At 35.2% G+C, this 19,554-nt stretch overlaps 1 protein-coding gene across 1 annotated transcript in view; it reads right to left on the bottom strand.

Moving 5' to 3' along the window:
* Positions 1–19,554, bottom strand: part of CEP120 (centrosomal protein 120) — a gene marked incomplete at its 3' end in the record, with an annotated part of 77,181 nt that overhangs the window by 3,918 nt on the left and 53,709 nt on the right. The window contains exons 18-19 of the mRNA XM_080698551.1: positions 12,434–12,532; positions 3,268–3,413 (exon numbers count right to left, since the gene is read on the bottom strand). Of these exons, the coding sequence (XP_080554677.1) occupies positions 3,268–3,413; positions 12,434–12,532 (245 nt within the window). The remainder of the gene's footprint in view (positions 1–3,267; positions 3,414–12,433; positions 12,533–19,554) is intronic.

Below are 19,554 nucleotides of genomic sequence, written 5' to 3'. Positions count from 1 at the left end.
ATATTAGTAATTCCATATATTGTGTCCTCACTATATGTGAGGATTTTGGTTTAAGAGTCTTATATACCTGTTCGGAGCCTTATCAGACCAATGCACAGGTGTCCATCTCAGACTAGCATGACCAGGTACATAGTACACAGTTAAGTGGAAATTGTGTGCATGCAGACAAGCTTCCAAGGTCTGGATGGAACTGATTAGCTGTGATGGACTTTGATGTGACTTTCCCATTTCCTAGAAATGTTTAACCTTTCCTTCCCTGAGGTTGCTGTTTTTGCTTATCTTAACCTATGACTGCTTTGCTGGCTCCTGTGTTTAATTGTTTTTACAAGACTTTGTTTAAACCCTCAGTAAAGAGGCTTAGCTCAGAGGCAAAGCTCCTTCTTTGCAGGTATGGCACTCTGGGTTCAATTCTGGTTCCAAAAAAGTAAGACCCCTGAAAAAAAAAATAAGCTAAGAACAAACACTCAAAAAAAAAAAAAAAAAAAACCACTTGTTGAAAGAGAACAGAAGATCTCTCTTCTCCCCAGCTTCCCTATACTCTAATAATTTTGACTCTAAGTCATTCATGCCAGAAGTATTTCTAATTTCATCAGTGGCATCTGACACAAAATCTGGAACACATAGCTCTCTCACTTTCTCTTTTTTGCCATACCATGGATCGAACCCAGGGGCATTCTACACCCCCAGCCCTATTTTTAACTCTTTATTTTGAAACAGGGTCTCACTAACTTGCAAAGGACCTCACTAAGTAGCTGAGGCTGGCCAAGAACCTGAGATCCTCCTGTCTCAGCTGCCCAAGTACTAAGATTACAAACACATGCCACCACAACCAGCTTGTGTCTTACTTTTTTAAAATTTCAAAATAACTAAAGAAATACTATTGCCATCAGAGATGAGGAAATTAAAGAGACTTAAATACCTTTTTCAAGGTCACACAGCTCATAAATTATGGAGCCAGATTTTATTGTTAACTACTGTGCTACACTGGGCCTCTCTGCAGTATCGTTTTCATCTTAATCACAACTTCAACATAGTTTCATGTTAGAGAATTCACTAAACAACAACATAAAAACAAATTACAGTAGTCCCATACCTGGTTTCGTGTTCCTTAGTTTCAGATACTCATAAGCAACCATGGTCCAAAAAATTAAATTGAAAATTCCAGAAATAAGTAATTCATAAATTTTAAATTATATGCTGTTATAATGAAGTCTCAGTTGCCAGTCCACCTTGCCTGGGATATTAATCACCTTTGTCCAGATGTATTTGCTACCTGCCTGTTAAGCCACTTAGTACTCCTCTTAAGTTGTTAGATCCACTGTCATGGTATCCTCAGCACCTTTGTTCAAGCAAGCCTTACACAGAAGCCGGCCTCCCCACAGGTATTATCACCTCATAGTATCACTTCACACCATCATAAGAAGGGTGAGTACAGTATAATAAGATATTTTGAGAGAGAGGGAGAGCATTCATATAACTTTCATTACAGTATATTGTTATACCTGTTCTATTTAATTATTATTGTTAATCTTATTATTAACTTATAAACTAAAATTTATCATAAACATGTAGGTATAGGAAGAAACAGAATACATAGGATCGGTATGTTTCAGGCATCTCCTGGGGGTTTTGGAATGCACCCCCTTCCCCTGTAACATAGTACTACTGTATAGTCTTTTTTGTGTGTGTGTGGTACTGGGGTTCCTGGAAACTCTTCTACATCCAGGCTACACTCCCAGACCTTTTTTATATTTTTATTTGGAAACAGGGTCTCTTAAGCCAGAGAGACTGGCTTCGAAACTGTGTAATCGATACTCTTGTCTCCGCCTCCCAAGAGTGGGGGTGAGGGGGTAATTTAAAGACGAAAGCTTTTTAGCTTAATCTATCAAAGGACAGATATATTTTTGTTAGAACATGGCACACTGTCTCAGTTGGCTTGTACTGCCAAAGAAAATCATAGATTTTCAGAAATGGGGTTTAGATTAGCAGAAATGGGGTTATTCACACGTCTAGACTATAATACAGAAGTCCAATATCAAGGTATCAATATGTTCCGTTTCTAGAAAATCACCTTCTTGCTCTGTCTTCCAATAGTAGGAGGGAAAAAGAGATCAAGAATGCTCTGGCATTTCATCTTATAAAAAAACTAATCCCATCATGGCTTTTCTTCAAGTACCATCACATTGGAAGTCAAAGCTTCAACATAAGAATATTTTTTTGGGGGGGAAAGTTTAGTTCATACATATATTTGATAAAAGTACCCCATGATATCTCCATGTATGAAAAAAAGCAATTATTATATTAGATGTATTCAGGGCTGAATTAAACTATATATGTGTGTGTATATATATATATATACACACACACACACACACACATATTTTTTGCAGGTCTGGGAATGGAACCTAGGGGCATTCGACCTCTGAGCTACACCCCTTGCCCTATTTTTATTCTTTATTTTGAAACTGGGTCTCACTGAGTTGCAGAGGGCCTCACTAAGTAGCTGAGGCTGTCCGAAAACTGCGATCCTCCGGTCTCAGCCTCCCGAATGCTGGGATTATAAGCGTGCGCCACCACGCCCGGCTGAATTAAACTGTATTTAGAAAATGTCAGTTTTAAAAGAAAAACTCTAAATGTTATGCTTATAAGGTTCAATCTGTACTCTATTCAATAAATATTTAATGTCTGCAATGATGTAGGCTTGGAAGATGTCACACATTAATTATAACATGATCCTTACCTTCCCATATTTTGTAGCATATATAGCAATGAAAATGAAAAAGTGCTATGTGCTAAGCATTGTTTTTGTGGCTTAAATGAAGATTTCATTTTGTGGCTTAAATGAAGATTGTGTTTTTGCTACCAAATGTGAAGTTCATATAAAATTCAATCAATGTCTTATCTTTTTGGTACTGAGGACTGAACCCCAGGGGAGTTCTACCGCTGAGCCACAACCTCAGCCCCCCTTTTTTTTTTTCTTTTTAGTAGACTCAACTAGGTTGCTGAGTCTTACTATATGTCAAGGCTTCTTTGAACCTGCGATTCTCCAGTCTCAGCTTCCCAAGTACTGGGATTACAAGCATGTGCCACCAGGCCTGGTTTACTAATATCATAATATAGTTTATTAAGATCTACTTTATATATGATCTACTCTATCCTTAAGTGATCTGAAACTCTACCTTCCCTGGACCAAATAGCCCAATTAAAAAGTTGTCCTATTAGAACTTTTGTTTTATTAAAAAAAAGATAACATTTTAATGATTATACCTGTTCAGTTCATTTCTTATATCCAGCAATTCTTGGCGCTCAGTCTTTACTGTATCTTTTTCCTCAGCAGCTAGGTAACGCAGTCTCATCTGTTCCAATTCCTCTTGCTGCTTTTTAAGTCGAGCCATCTGACTTTCTTGTTCCCTCTTGAAAGAAACAAAGAAACAAGACAGATATTTAATATCAGGAATATATATTTCATATGACCAATTCTGTTTGACAGTATCTGTGACACAGCCATTCACCTGCCAGATCCATGAGCTATATATAATCTAGAAATGCCCTTCTTGGTGACTGAGGTTAGCTGAATATCATAGTGTAAAAAAAGTAGAAGGCAAGAAAGTGGCTGCTGTGTGCACAATGAATTGCTGCCACAAATACCCATGATAAGAAGAGCAGCTAAGAAATAGCTAATTACACAAAGAAGAATGTCCCTGAGCTCATTCCCCAGTACCTCCCCCAACACACAAAAAGTGGCTTTGGCAGGTTTTCTAGAAACAAAGTCAATATATAAAAATCAATTTTATTTCTCTACTAAAGGCAATTGGAAAATGAAAATTTAAAAGCTGCCATTTTCAATAGCATCTAAAATCAAATACACAGGAGTACCTTCAAAGAAAGGTGTGAGTATTGTCAAACAGAAGAACACAGTTCTAAATGACTGAAGAATTAAACCATGCTTATTGATTGAAGAACCAATATTATGCATACATACACGTGTGTGTGTGTGTGTGTGTGTGTGTGTGTGTGTGTGTGTGGTACTGGGGGTAGAACCCAGGGACTTTTCTATCTCCGGGCTATACTCCCAGACCTTTTTTATACTTTATTTGGAAACAGGGTCTCACTAAGTTGCTGAGAGCCTCACTAAGTAGCTGAGGCTGGCTTCGAACCTGTGCAATCCTCCTGTCTCAGACTTCCAAGCGCAGGGATTACAAGCATGTGCCACCTCGCCTGGCTTAAAAAACAATATTATAAAGATCCCTGTTTAAGCCAAATTAATCATCAAATTCCAGCAGATTTTTTAGCCCTAGAAATAGAAATTTATATGAAGAGGCACCTACAAAAATTCAGTAACTGTCCTTGAACACTAATTCTAGCTCCCTCAGCTAGTATGCTTATCTACCCTTTTTCTCCAGGATCATACAAAAATCTAGGCACATATGCTTATGAGTCTTCTATATACTTCTTTAAAAACAAATGATTTTCTTTAGAACAGAACCTAAAAGAGGGAGAGGTAGGTCAATATGTATGTGCCATAAATTTTCTAAAAATAAATTTACTTGCTGAATTATAATAGAAAAGTGCTAAATCACAAGTGGTATGTTCTGCTAAATATTCACGAAGTGAATCACTCACATAACCATCATCTAGATCAAGAGATTAGCAGAGCCCCAGAAGTCCCTGTTTCCTCCCAGGCACTAATCACTCACCCTGTCCCAGAGATAACTACCACTCTGATTTTAACACCACAGTAAGTTTTGACTGCTTTGAGCGTTATATAGCATTGTACAGTATATTTCGCTTTTTGTTGGGCTTAACTTCTCACTTTTTTCCCAAGATGCATTTGTATTATTCCGTATATTTGATTACTCAGTATTATATAGCATTCCACTGAATGAATATACAATACATTCACCACACAGCTAAAGTACATTTGGGCAGTTTCTTTTAACTAATGCTGATGTGAAGATTACTACACGTGCCCTTTGGTAAACATTTGTATGCATTTCAATTGGGTACATACTTAGGGTTCATACTGCTCCAACAGAGGCATGAGAATGTCAGCATTAGCGTATATTGCATTTTCCTAAAATGTCTACTAAAATTAAAATGTAAAGCCATCAGTCTAGAGTCTTCTATGTGTATAGGTTTTTCATTATAATTTCTCTAACAGATACAAGACGACTTCTATTTTTAAAATTCTCATGTAAGAGCCAGGCGTGGGAGCACACGCTTGTTATCTCAGTACTTGGAAGGCTGAGACAGGAGGATTGCAGGTTTATAGCCAGCTTCAGCTAGCGAGGCCCTCCGACCTTAGTGAGACTCTATTTCAAAATAAAGAATAAAAAAATAGGGCTAGAGGTGTAGCTCAGAGGTAGAATGCCCCTGAATTTAATCCCCAGTTCTGGAAAAAAAATAAATAAAAAACTTAAGTCCGTTTTGTAATTTGTTTCTCGTATTCACATAAAATTGGTGATAATATATGAATTTAATATTTTGTGTGTGTTATTAGAAATTGAACTCAGGCATTTCTACCCTAGTCCCATTTTTTTTTTTTTTTGAAGGGTCTAAGTTGCAGAGAGCCTTAGGAGTTTGCTGAGGCTGGTGGCAAATCTGTTATCCTCCTGTCTTGGCCTCCCAAGTATTGAAATTATAAGTGTATGCCACTGCACCTGGCTAAATGTTTCCATTATATTATTTCCTATTCATTTCATCTATTTTATTTACTTATTTATTTATTGTGGTGGTGCTAGGGATTGAACCGAGGGGCATTCTACCTCCAAGCTACACCCCTAGCCCTATTTTTTATTCTTTATTTTGAAACAGGGCCTCACTAAGTAGCTGAGGCTGGCTGTGAATCTGTCATCCTCCTGTCTCAACCTCCCAAGTACTGGGATTACAAGCATGTCCCACCATGCCCTCTCCTCTTTTAAACTAAATATTTGATGTCAATTTTCCCCTTTCTCAACTTTTTTTCCTTACTCTTAGATATATAGTTCCCCCAGTTAACAAAATCAAATATAAATTAGGACTTTTACAAGTTCACTGAAAATATACTTTATAAATTTTAATTCAATTTTTGCACTATTTTTGTCACGAATTTTGTCATTTGATATTTAATTTCCATTGCTTTTTATTCTCCTGTGTTTCAGAGCTTTTGTTTTGAATCATTTTCTATTGGCCTAAAAAACTCCCGTGAGTGTTCAGTTTACTTTAGGCTTACCATTACAAATTCACCCAACTTTTGTTAGTCAAAAAAGTCTTGTCATTTTAATTTATGAAGAACATTTTTATAAAATTTTAAGCTGGTATTGTTTTCTTTCAGTACTTTAAGGTGTTACTCTACTGACATAGGAATTTCTTTTGTTAAAAAGTCATCCTTATCCTTTTTAAAGGATATTTTATCCTTCTGTTAAAGTCAGTCTTATCCTTTTTCTTCTAAAAGCAGTATGTCCCTACCCACTAACACCCTTCCATACCACAGCTTTTAGTATTTTCTTTGTCAATTTTGGTCTGGTATATCTATGATTTACTCTGTATTTATCCTACTTGGAATTCAGATATTATTGAAATATATGAATTGATAATTTTGCTTTGGAAAATTTTCTGTTAGTTTCTCTTCCAATTTTTATTTCTCCTCATTCTTTCTCTTTTTTTCCGAGTAGTCTCCAATTATACATATGTTAGTCTCATATGCTTAATCCTGTTTTATATGTTCTCTGCTGTATTTTCCATCTTATTTTCCCTCTCTGTTTCAGTTTGAATACTTTTATTGACTTATCTTCTAATTCCCATGGCCTTGTTTCTGTTTAATTTGATGTTAATTCATCTACAGGGTGCTTAATTTCACTTGTAATACATTACAGTTCCAGAATTTCTATCCAATTAAAAGATTCTACTTCTCTAATAAATTTCTCCATCATGTCATCTGTTTTTCTAGAGTATAGTGATTACAGTATTTCAAACTTGTTTGATAAATCCCAAATCTGTATTACCTATTGATTCATTTCCATTAAGCAAAATGACATAAACAGGCTTTTCAGAGATGAAGAAATTTAAGTGAGCAACACACATAAAAGTGCTACTATTTCACAAAACTAAAAATTGAGGACATTTAAATTTTATTTTGGCAACAGTGTGAAGAATATATACTCCTAGAAATTGCAAATTTATACAGCCACTTTGGAAAATAATTTGGCAATATATAGCGAAGTTAAAAAAGTGAACAAGCCAGGCATGGTGGCACATGCTTGTAACACCAGCATTCGGGAGGCTAAGACAGAAGGATCCCAGTTTGCAGACAGCCTCAGCTACTTAGTGAGGCCCTCTGTAAAAACTCAAGTGAGACCCTGTTTCAAAATAAAGAATAAAAAAATAGGGCAGGGGGTGTAGCTCATAGGTTGAATGCCACTGGGTTCCATCCCCAGACCCTCAAAAAAAAAAAAAAAGTGAACATATGCTAGTACCGGAACTTTCATTTTTAGATAGTAAACTCTTATATGTACAAGGAACATTCAAGGTTGTGTTATAAGAAAATCTGGAAAAAAATATGTCCACTGAAAGAAGGCTGTGTAAAAAACTATGGTATATTCACATGTGTAAAATTAAAAACATGCAAAACTAAGCAATGCTGCTTACATATGTATTTTAATATGTCTTTTTTTTTTTGGCGGGTTTGGGGATGGAACCCCGAGGCATTTGATCTACGAGCTACACCCCCTGCCCAATTTTTTATTCTTAATTTTGAAACAGGGTCTCACTGAGTTGCAAAGGCATAAGTAGCTGAGGCTGTCCATGAACCGTGATCCACTGGTTTCAGCCTCCCAAATGCTGATATTACAAGCGTGCGCCACCACGCCCGGCTTTAATGTCTTCTGCTATAAAGAAAAACAGATAGTGATTACCTTTGGGAAGGAAGGAAGAAAATGCAATTCATAATATTGTTTCTTTAACTAGATGGCTACTGGGGGAGGAAATAAGAATCTTGTCTTTGGAATGTATTTCACTTAAGAATTATTTTAAAAGAAAGAGAAAAATCTGGACAAAAACACAACAAATTATTTTCATTGGTTGAGGAGAGGATAAGAGTATTGGTGGTTTTTATTTTCTATGTTATGTGGTGCCAAACTAACATATTTTTAAAATAATAAAAAAAGTATGATTGCAAACAAAATAAGTTGTAGATTTATAAAACTTGAAACGTTTTTATTGTAAAACATACAACAAAATCCTTTAAATAACTTGATTTTTTAACCAAATACATAGTATTAATAATAATCTCACACACACTCATTCTCATTCTCTCTCTGTAAGTAAAAGAAATCCTCTCCACTGCCAGGTGCTCTGGTTAAAGGCTCTCAATCAAGTAAGTATAATCTTTATTTTGCCTTGGCTGCCCATAAATCCAGAGAGGAGATGTAAACATACATACACTAGACTAAACAGCGGCTAAAAAGTGGCCACTACTTCTCTCCCACTCACACATACCATGTAAGTCTGTGGGAAAAAACTTACAACTAAACTAAGGAACTCAAGTAAAGTTTTCTGAAAATATCCCAGAGCTGACAAGTCAGTAGGAGGGCCTGGATGGTTTCAAGACACAGTTTTTAACCAAGACTTGGACCTCCAACTGTTTTTTTAAACAAAGATTTACATCCCATCCTTGGCTAAATTACTTATAAATTAATCAAATTAATTACTCTGAGTGGATAAGCAGGAGGCTGGACAAGATAGTGCTGATGTCAGCCAATGAAGTCTGTGTTATTTTAACTAAAATATATCAGCTTAGTTTTAAACAGATCTACTGTGCACAAATATAGTAAGGGACCCACATCCTACCCAAAATCTTAGTTCTGTTTTCTGTCCTGGGAATAAACATACCTAGTTTTAATAGAACTAAAATAATAAAAATGTTTTCTTCAATAAGTTATTTTATAACAATGATTACTTATTTTTAAAAAGAACTAGCTTTTATTCTGCTTGCCTAACTATATTCTAAGGTGTCAAGAAATGTTTTTAGGTAAATGTGTTATCTAGAACCATAAAAATTAAAGCAGACAATTTGACTGAGGTATTTGTAGACAAATTTATATATTTGTTTGGTTTAAAAATATTTCTAGAGTACATTTTCACAAAAAAGGAAAATTACCCTCTAAAAGTCTAACCATTAGAACTTTAAACTTTGTCTCAAGATAGCAAACCCAGAATGTAAGGGTATCATTTCTTTGTTTTCTAAAATAAAATTCATTTTTTGTTATCCTTATTTATATTTTACAGCTGTTGCCATTCCAATTTCAAAAGAAAAAGGTTAATAAAGCTTAGAACTTGGAAACACAGACTTTTATGGTTGTGAATTGAACGTTCTTTTTTCTAAATAATTAGAAGGTTATGATTTTTTAATTCACAAATTAACTATCCTAGGTCACCTTTGAGTAATGGAAATCTCTGTATAAACATTCTTTTGGCAATAGGCATGAAGCATTAGATCTTATTTCCAAGTTCTACCAGCTGGGTTTTGTCATTAACATTTATTAACAATCTAAGATATGGCTTTCACTGTCTAATCCGTACTACACAAATGTTTTGTATGGCCCTCCGAAGGGTTTTGATGTGACAAATTACTGGCAGAGATTATAGCCCCGTGGCTATTCACCAGAGGCAATGTAAAATTAACATGGTACTAATCCAATTTAAACAAAAAATTGCACAAACAATCCTCTGAACAAAAACAGACAATTCCAAATTTATATTCAAACACAATGAATGTGTTTTTAATAAAAAGTTTTAGGGAAAAATTTTGAAGTAATTTTCACACATATGAAATGTGCCAATTTTATGAAATTATTAACTTTAGTTTTCCAAAATTAGTTAGTGGCAAAGCACAATTCACTATGGAAACCCTCAGGTCTATTATTTTCTTAAATTGTTATCTCAATGTGGGCTGCAGGATATCAATGATTCCTAGTGACCTCAAAATTTGTTTACAGTATTGCTTTTAAAGCAGAAAGTTTGTGGAATAAAGAGTTAAGTTGGCCTACACTGAGAAACCAACATTCAAGGACTGAAACTTTAATTTTCTTTCATGGAGTACAAATCTTAGAGAACCATAAATTTAATACTTTTCTTTCTTTCATTTACAGTAAGTAACTCAAGAGAAAGAGGGCATATGAACTTTTGTGATATCCTCTCTTATTAGGAACAAACTACTAAAATTGCTTTACCAGAGGTTTTTAGGCAAGAGAGTATAAAATATCTAAGAAGAAAGAAAAAACAGAAAATGGATTGAATGGAAAACTCCAAAAGATAGCAAAGTGAATGAAGATGCATGTGTTAAAAAAGAGTTCTTGGATGGTAGTCTTTCATTCTGAATTTTCATTCATTCATTCATTCATTCGTGTTATTTTTTTGTGTGTTTGTATATGGTACTGGGAATTGAACCCAGGGGCATCATACCTCTGAACTACACCCCTGCCCTATTTTATTTTTTGAAACATGGTCTCATTGAGTTGTGGAGGGCCTAAATTGCTGAGGCTGTCTATGAACCTGTGATCCTCCTGTCTCAGCCACCCAAGTACTGGGATTACAGGCATACCCCACCATACCCAGCCCATAAATGTATTTATAGCTGTTTCTTCCTTATTTCTAAATTCCAAGCTCCCTGAGGAAAAGGCCCATGTCTGACATATCTTTCAGCTAGTAAAATGCCTTGATTACAGGATACCCTCAATACTACTCATAATGCCCATTCTTGATCCTGTCAGCATTAAACAAGTTGAGTATCCCTTATCTGAAAAATCCACAATGTTCCAAAATCTCAAACTTTTTGAGCACCAACATAATGCCACAAGTGGAAACTTCCACACCTGACCTCCTATGACTGGTCATGGTCAGAACACAGACACATTAAAAATATTGTAAAAACCGGGCATGGTGGCGCACACTTGTAATCCCCACGTTTGGGAGGCTGAGACAGGAGGATCGCACAGGTTCGAAGTCAGCCTCAGAGCTACTGAGTGAGGTTCTCAGCAACTTAGTGAGACCCTGTTTCCAAATAAAATATAAAATAGGTCTGGGAGTGTAGCCTGGAGGTAGAAAAGCCCCTGGGTTCCACCCCCAGTACCACGAAAAAAAAAAAAAAAAAAACAACAACAAAAAAAACCTTACCTTCAGCCTATGTGTATAATGTGTATATAAAATCTAAATGAATTTGGGCTTACACTTGAGTCCTAACCCCAAGATTCTCATTACATATATACAAGTACTATAAAATCTAAAATAAAAAATCACAAACACTTCTGGTCCTAAGCATTGAAAAGGAAGATACTTATGTAGTTACTTTGTATAATATTATTTTATACTTATGGACATCTATGTCTTCATTTATAATGCTTACAAACTCAACTCATTTACAAGCTATATTAGGATAAATTGTCTGCTACTTTTTAATTCTCATGCAGTTTGGTAGCACTCTGTGAAGGTGGTAAACATTAGTACAATGCCACAAAAATATTTAATGGTTATGGAAACACATTAAGAAAAATACAAACCTGAAAGACACTATATATCAAGTTCATTCAAATTAACACTGCCATATTAAAGAAAAACAAATTTATAGTAAACTAATAATTAACTGATCCCTAAAAGTTCTAGATGAAGTACACTAGATTCAAAAGAAAAATCTTGCTTATATTTTCTTTAATCCTAATAATTTGAATAAATTATGTCCAAAATTAAGATCATTTTCTCATGAAGCTAGCAATATTTGTTGTCTAGTAGCAGGAAGAAGAAAATTTAAGAAGAATTCAGGAAACTACAATCAAGGTTTTAAACTCTTAATTCTTTATTATACCTTTTCTTAATCGAAGTACTCTGTCTTCCTAGGAATAATATTTCAAATGTATTCTTAAGTTTGAGAAAATACTAAACTCATTATTCTTACATTGTCCCCTCTCTGAAGCACATCCAATGGAAAGAGACGTTGTTGTTTGTAACTCAAAAATAAAGGAAATCATTTCCAAAGTCTTCTGGAGAAGAACAAAGCTGCCAACTAAAATTAAAAAAAAATTTTTTTTTGGTGGTACTGGGAATTGAACCCAAGGAAATCCTGCTTCTGAACTACAACACCAGCCCTTTTATTTTTCATTTGCAAACTGGTTTTTACTATTTGTTGAGAGTCTTGCTATTTTGTTGATGCTGTTCTCAAACCTGTGATCCTCCTGTCTCAGCATTCCAAGTACTGGGATTACCTGGCTAAATCTTAGTTCTTAATTATGAAAAAAGAGAATCTTTGCACATAATACACTAAAAAAAAATAAAAAGCCCAATCCCAAAAAATAGCACTGGAGATTCAAATGCAGACATCTAAACATAAAAGATGTTGCCAAACATGCAAACTTCTAAAGAAATGGGGAAAAGACATAAAAAGTATAAGTCACAAACTACATACCTGCTTAAGTCTGGCAAGCTCTTTCAAAGCTCGTCCCCATTGCTGCTTGTAATGCAGTTTAGACTTGGTTGCAGATTCCAACTTTCTTTCAAGTTCAACCTAAGAGTGATTAAAATCATATCAAGTGAAACACTATACCACTGTGTACAATCACTGAAAGATAATATATACAAAGAGTCTGGCTTAAGAAAAGAGTTTATATAGTGTAACATACGACATCATCTAAAACTGCTACATAATTTACTATAAATATTATGGCACATGAACATTTTCTTGTTTAAAATATAGTCTTATTTTTATTGCCTTACAGCCTAGGCTAAAAAGAACTGAATTAGTCTTAGCCTCTAGACAGTTACTATAAATGTATTTAAACACGTATATTATACTGAGTAAAAAATACATTCATTTTCTACAAAACACATTTCTAACTGTTGACATTCCAATTTAGAAGGCACACTAAATCTTAGAAACTGAAATTTCCTTTTGGAGGCCTATATTGTGTGGAGTTTTTGTCTGATAATGAAGAGAGCTAGTAGAGATACTTTTATAACTATATTTTGGCAAAATCAAGAAACACTGGAAGTAGTGAAATGTTTTATCAGAAAGCAACTTACTAAAAAAGAGTATGAAGTAAAAAATATTTTAAGAATGTTAAAATAAACTCAAGAGTAAGAAAAATAATGTTTCTTAATGACACACATCTTTTATTTTCTATTTTTCTTCAAATATATAAAGAAAAACACTAAAGTGATTCAATTAAAAATATGGTTATTTATACTTGCAGCAGGCAATCTGTTGTGCATGAACCGAAGCCAACTTGGCTATGTTTTGGAATGTACTCAGTGTTTCAAACCAAGTACCAAACAAATTCATGTAGCCAAAAGATAGTTTTACTATTAAGTGATAATGTAATAATCTACTTGAATTACAGTAAAACACTGATCCTCTGAACTAGTCCAATTTTTTTATATCATGCTTACTTTTTCCCATACATACAACCCCCTAATGTTTTATAGGAAAACAGCAATGAAGACACTCTAAAAATTCCAACTTCAGAAAACTCATATGAAAATAAAAAGAAAAGCAGACTGCCAAATTCCCTTCACAAGAGACCAACATTCTTTGCAGTAAAATACAACTATGTGGAGTTGAGATCTTTTCTACTTTACAAATCTCCAGTGCTTGGATGTAGATGTGTTGACATTTCACAACTGCATTCAAGTATCTTAAATTGAATAATATTGCTGAGATTATCAGAGATAATCTCTTCCACTTAGGACTCAAAAATTTACACATATTACCTGGTAACATAACAACAGGTCATATCTCAGAAGAATTTAAAAAGCTTTTTATAGCTATGCGATAAAGTGTGGCATTCAATGTTAAGAGACTATGTCCACAGGGCTGGAGAAAGTCTGCCATCATAAATGGGCCCTAGGATGAGGCCTAGTGGACCAGCTTCACCAGGAAAAACTATCTGAGGTTTTATCAGTTTTGCCATAAATATTAAAATAACTCACATTTGCAGTTATTCACACTAATTTAAAGCACAGGTACGGTTTTATATATAATGTTTTAATTCTTAACAAATAAAACCTGAAGCTAGTAAAACAGACACAATTCTCTTTCTTCTCTTTTCTATCACCAAATTGGTGATTCCTAACTTTAATTCTTTTTTAATATTACAGATATCCCTGTGATTCTAAAGAAATATATTGACATAATTCTCAGAAAATGCATATAACCAAAATGTTAGTGTCATTTCAGGGCATTCAAAGACTTCGAGTTAAGAACCCTACTCAAAGAGTGAGTAAATCTGTGACTTCCAGAAGCCTGTGCATGTTGTCTATTTTTATTTAAAATTTCCTTGGTCCATGACTCAAGTAATGTACCAAAAGTCTAATTCTATACTCCTGAAAGGAAAACTCAGCTCAGCACCTGGAGTCAACTCAGAGACTAATAAGACTAAAACAGAGACTAGCATTCATTGGTTCCCAATTTCCCTGTTTCTACCCTTGACAGTACCACAATTCTAGTTCTCTATTATAGGTATGGCATTATCTTTAAACTCCTATTCCCAGGTCAAGAAATACAGAGTTCTTGCCAGGTGTGCTAGCACACACTTGTAATCTCCGCACTTGGGAGGCGGAGACAGGAGGATTGCACAGGTTCGAAGCCAGCTGTGATGGCTTAAGAGACCCTGTTCCCAAATAAAATATAAAACAGGTCTGGAAGTGTAGCCCAGAGGTAGAAGGCTTCCATCCCCAGTACCATAAAAAAAAAAAAAAAAGAAATAGAATTCTCCCTTGAAATATTTTGGAATTTTATTCCTTTTTAGTCCTATTGCTACTTCCTTAGACCAGACTCTTATCAACCTATCACTGCAGCTTCAAATCTATTACAATCCTGCAAACCAGTATCAGAACAATTCACTATTCATTAATAAAGTTACTATAGCCGCTTTTTGCCTATGGTGTTAAACACACACTTCTGCCTAAGATTCAAGGCTCTTCAAAGTATAATTTCCATACTAACAGTTCAACCTATTTTCTTAGTGTTCTTCAATAGGAAAACTCTCTGCTCCAATCATGTTTATGTCCTCTATGCTCTGTACATTTCTCACCCAAGTAACTGCCTGAGTGTGCCAATTCTTTTTCTTCTGCTTGCCTAAATATTAAAGCTCAGTTAAAATTTCATCTCCACTTGACACTGTCTTAAAATGGCTAGGTACTAAACATCAAATGTCCTCTTTTCTGAATTGCAAAGAGTTTCTATCACATTCCTCTGTATTTGGTTATTCATGGTTGCTTACTGCTATCTGAGTCCCTAATTAGGTAGAAAATATTTAAAAGTGAAGTCCCTTAGCTGGGTGCGGTGGCAGACACTTGTAATCTCAACATTCTGGAGGCTGAGACCATAGGATTGCGGTTTGCGGGCAGCCTCAGCTACACAGCGAAGCCCTTCGCAATTCAGTGAATCCTTGTTTCAAAAAATAAAAAGACTAAAACCGGGCATGTTGGTGCATGCTTGTAATCCCAGCACTTGGGAGGCTGAGACAGGAGGATCGCACAGGTTCAAAGCCAGCTTCAGCTACTTAGTGAGGGTCTCAGCAACTTAGTGAGAACCTGTTTCCAAATAAAGTATAATATAGGTCTGGGAGTACAGCCCAGAGGTAGAAAAGCCCCTGGGTTGCACCATCAGTAACACACACACACACACACACACACACACACACACACACACATTATATGACTAAAAAATTGGGCTGGATAGCTCTCTCAAATTAGACAGGGAAATAAAATTCTTCCATGACAAACAGAAGCTGAAGGAATTTATGTCTTCAAAACCAGCACTAGAGAAAATACTCTAGTATTTTAACTGCAAAGTAGAAATATATAATACATGCCAGAACCAAAGAAACAAGAATTTCCATCCAGCAAACAACTAAGCAAAGATGAACACTACCTCAGAAAGAAGTTAAATCTCAGTATGTTAGGAATTAAAAATCATCTCTCAATAATCACACTGAGCATAAACGGTCTCAACTCCCCAATAAAAAGACATAAGATGGCAAAATGAATTAAAAAGCAGAATCCCTTTATCTGCTGCCTGCAAGAAGAAACACACAAGTAAAGATAGTAGCAAACTTAATAAAAGGCTGTAACAAGGTAATCCATGCCAAGAGAACTCAAAGACAAGCAGGAGTAGCAACTATGATATCAGACAAGTTAGACCTCAAGCCCAAGCTTATTAGAAAAGACAAAGGGTCATTTTCTACTGGTAAAAGGAACAATCTAGCAAAAGGAAATAACAATAGTCAACATAAATCCCAATACAATAATACTGAGAGACTTCAACACTCCTCTCACACTATTAGACTAATCTTCTAGTCAAAAGGCCAGCAAAGATGCCTCAGACCTAAAGAACATCAACAACCAAATAAACCTATTAGACACATATAGAATATTCCACCCAACTATAGCAGAGGTCACATTTTTCTCAGCTGCTCATGGAACCTTTTCCAAAATAGATCACGTTCTGGGTCACAAAGTGAGCACTAGCAAATTCAAATAATGTGACATACTTCCCTGTGTCTTTTCAAACCATAATGGAATGAAACTAGAAATCAACTACAAAAAGACCCAGAGAGCCAGGCGTGGTGGCGCATGCTTGTAATCCCTGCGCTTGGGAGGCAGAGACAGGAGGATTGCGCAGGTTTGAAGCCAGCCATGCGCACTGGCTTAGGAGACCCTGTTTCCAAATAAAAATATAAAAAAATAGGTCTGGGAGCATAGCCCGGAGGTAGAAGGGTTTCCAGGAACCCCAGTACCACCAATAAATAAATAAATAAATAAATACCCAGAGAAACCACATAAACATGTGGAAACTGAATACCACACTGCTGAATGAAGAATGGGTCAAAGAAGAAGGGGTGAAATAAAAAAATTTTCTTGAAACAAAGTAAAATAGAGATACAAAACCTTTGAGACACTTTGAAGACAGTATTAAAAGGAAAATTCATAGCGCTGAGTGCTCACATAAGAAGAGCAGAAAATCACCAAATAAATAACCTAATGACACACTCAAAGCCCTTGAAAAACAAGAAAAATCTAATCCCAAAACCAGTAGAAAACAGGAAATAATTAAAATTAGAGCAGAAATTAACAAAGTAGAGAAAAAATATAGAAAATCAACAAAACCAAAAGCTGATTTCTCAAAAAAAAATTAACATAGATAAACCACTAGCCAAATTAATCAAAAAAAAGAAAAAATAACTCAAATTACAAAGATAAGAGATGAAAAAGGATATATTACTACTGACAGTATAGAAATCCAGAGGATTATCAGAAACTACTTTGAAAAACTATACTCCAACAAAATGGAAAATCTGGAGGAAATTGACAACTCTAGATAATACAACTTGCCTAAACTGAGTCATGAAGATATAGAAAATTTAACCAACCAATAGCAATCAAAGAGATTGAAACAGCAATAAAGAGCTTACGATCAAAGAAAAGTCCAGGACCAGATGATTTCCCAAGTGAATTTTATAAAACCTTTATAGAAGAGCTAATCCCAATACTCCTCTAACAATCTTGTGAGCTAGAAAGAAACAGGACTCTCCAAAATACATTTTATGAAGCCATACTTCCAAAAGTGATCTACAGATTCAACACAATACCCATTAAATTACTAAGATCATTCCTTACAGACATAGAAAAATCAGTCCTTAAATTCACTTGGGACAACAAAAAACCCAGAATACCCAAAGTAGTTCTCAGCAACAACAAAAAAACATGCAGGAGGAATCACAATACCTGACTTTAAACTATATCACAATGCCACTGCAATAAAAACAGCATGGTACTTGCACAAAACACATATATAGACCAGTGGAGCAGAACAGAAGACTCAGAAACAAATCCACACACTTACAGCCAATTGATTTTTGACAAAGGGACTAAAAACCTATAATGGAAAAAAGACAGCTTGTTAAACAAATGGTGTTGGAAAAACTGATTAGCCATATACAGAAAAATGGAAATAAATCCCACTTTCTCACTCTGCACAAGAGTCAGTTCAAGATGGATCAAAGACTGGGAAATTAGACCAGAGACCTTAAGGCTCCTTGAAGAGGGCATAGGTCCAACACTGAAACACATAGGCACAGATAAACACTTTCGCAACAAGACCCCAAAGGCACAGAAAACTAAAAGGCAAATCAATACATGGGATTGCATGAAACTTATCAAGAACCTCAACTGAGAGCCAACAGAATGGGAGATTTTTGCCAATTAATCTTCTGATAGAGGGCTAATATCTAGAATATACAGAGAACTCAAGAAACTAAGCACTAAGAAAACAACCCAATCAAAAAGGGCAAAAGAACTAAATTAGACACTTCACGAAGGAAGAAATTCAAATATCCAATAAATGCATGAAAAAATGATCAACATCATTAGCAATTAGAGAGATGCAAGTCAAAACTACCCTGAGATTTCAATTAAATTCAACTAGAATGACAATCATTCAAAACACAAGCAACAACAAATGCATCTAAGAATGTAGATAAGATGAAACTCTAATACATTGTTGGTGGGATTACAAATGAATGCAACCACTTTGGAAAACAGTATGGAGGATCCTCAGAAGAAGGGGAATGAACTTACCATATGACCCAGCAATACCACTTCTGGGTATCTATCCAAATAAAGGAAACCGAACTACCAAACTAATGCATGCATATATATGTTCATAGCTACACAATTCACAATTGCCAAACTATGGACCAGCCAAGATGTCTATCAACAGATGAATGGATTACAAAACTATGGGATATGTACACAATGGAATTTTACTCAGCCATAAAGAAGAACAAAATTACAACATTTACAGAGAAATGGAGGGAACTGGAGAACATTATGCTAAATAATATTAGTCCGTTACAAAAAATAAGAAATTGGATGCTCTCCCTAATATGTGGACGCCAGGGAAAAATGAGACATAGGAGGAACTCTAGACGAAGAAGCAGATACTATAGATGAGCAAATACGGCAAGCTAATTGAGGGGATGGGAGGGGGAAGAAGGAAATTCTCTAAGGCAAATGATGTACTCTAACAAACATATCAATATCAATCACTAAGCCAAACATGAGGAAGAGTGAGTGGGAATGGGGTAGGAATTGTGTAAGGGATAATTGGGAGATGTATGCATGTATGTCTTCACTGTCTTGTATCCCATTAAGATGTGTGACTACAATGCACCAATAAAAAATTAACAGGGCTGGGGGTGTAGCTCGAAGGTACAATGCCCCTAGGTTCCATCCCCAGTACCACATACACACACACAAAAAAAAAACACATTTAAAATAAATCGAAGTCTCAACAAGATAATTATTACTCTCTTTTCTCTTCTTGTTCTCATTTGCCCTAAGAGTGGGCATGTAGTAGGTGGTAGATATCAAATATTTTTAACTACTAACATTTTAGATTAAAAATCTCCATATTATTTCATTATTTTTTCTTTTCAACTGCAGTATACCCTACAAAATTGTATTTTTCCATGTGTTTTAAAGACCCCAATTATTTTTAACTTATTAAACAATTCCTAGGTAAAAGAA

This window comes from Muscardinus avellanarius, assembly GCF_963383645.1.
Source record: "Muscardinus avellanarius genome assembly, chromosome: 7".
NCBI classification, from domain to species: Eukaryota; Metazoa; Chordata; class Mammalia; order Rodentia; family Gliridae; genus Muscardinus; species Muscardinus avellanarius.
The sequence above is the reverse complement of the archived record's forward strand: the minus strand, read 5'-3'. Positions and strand labels throughout refer to the sequence as shown.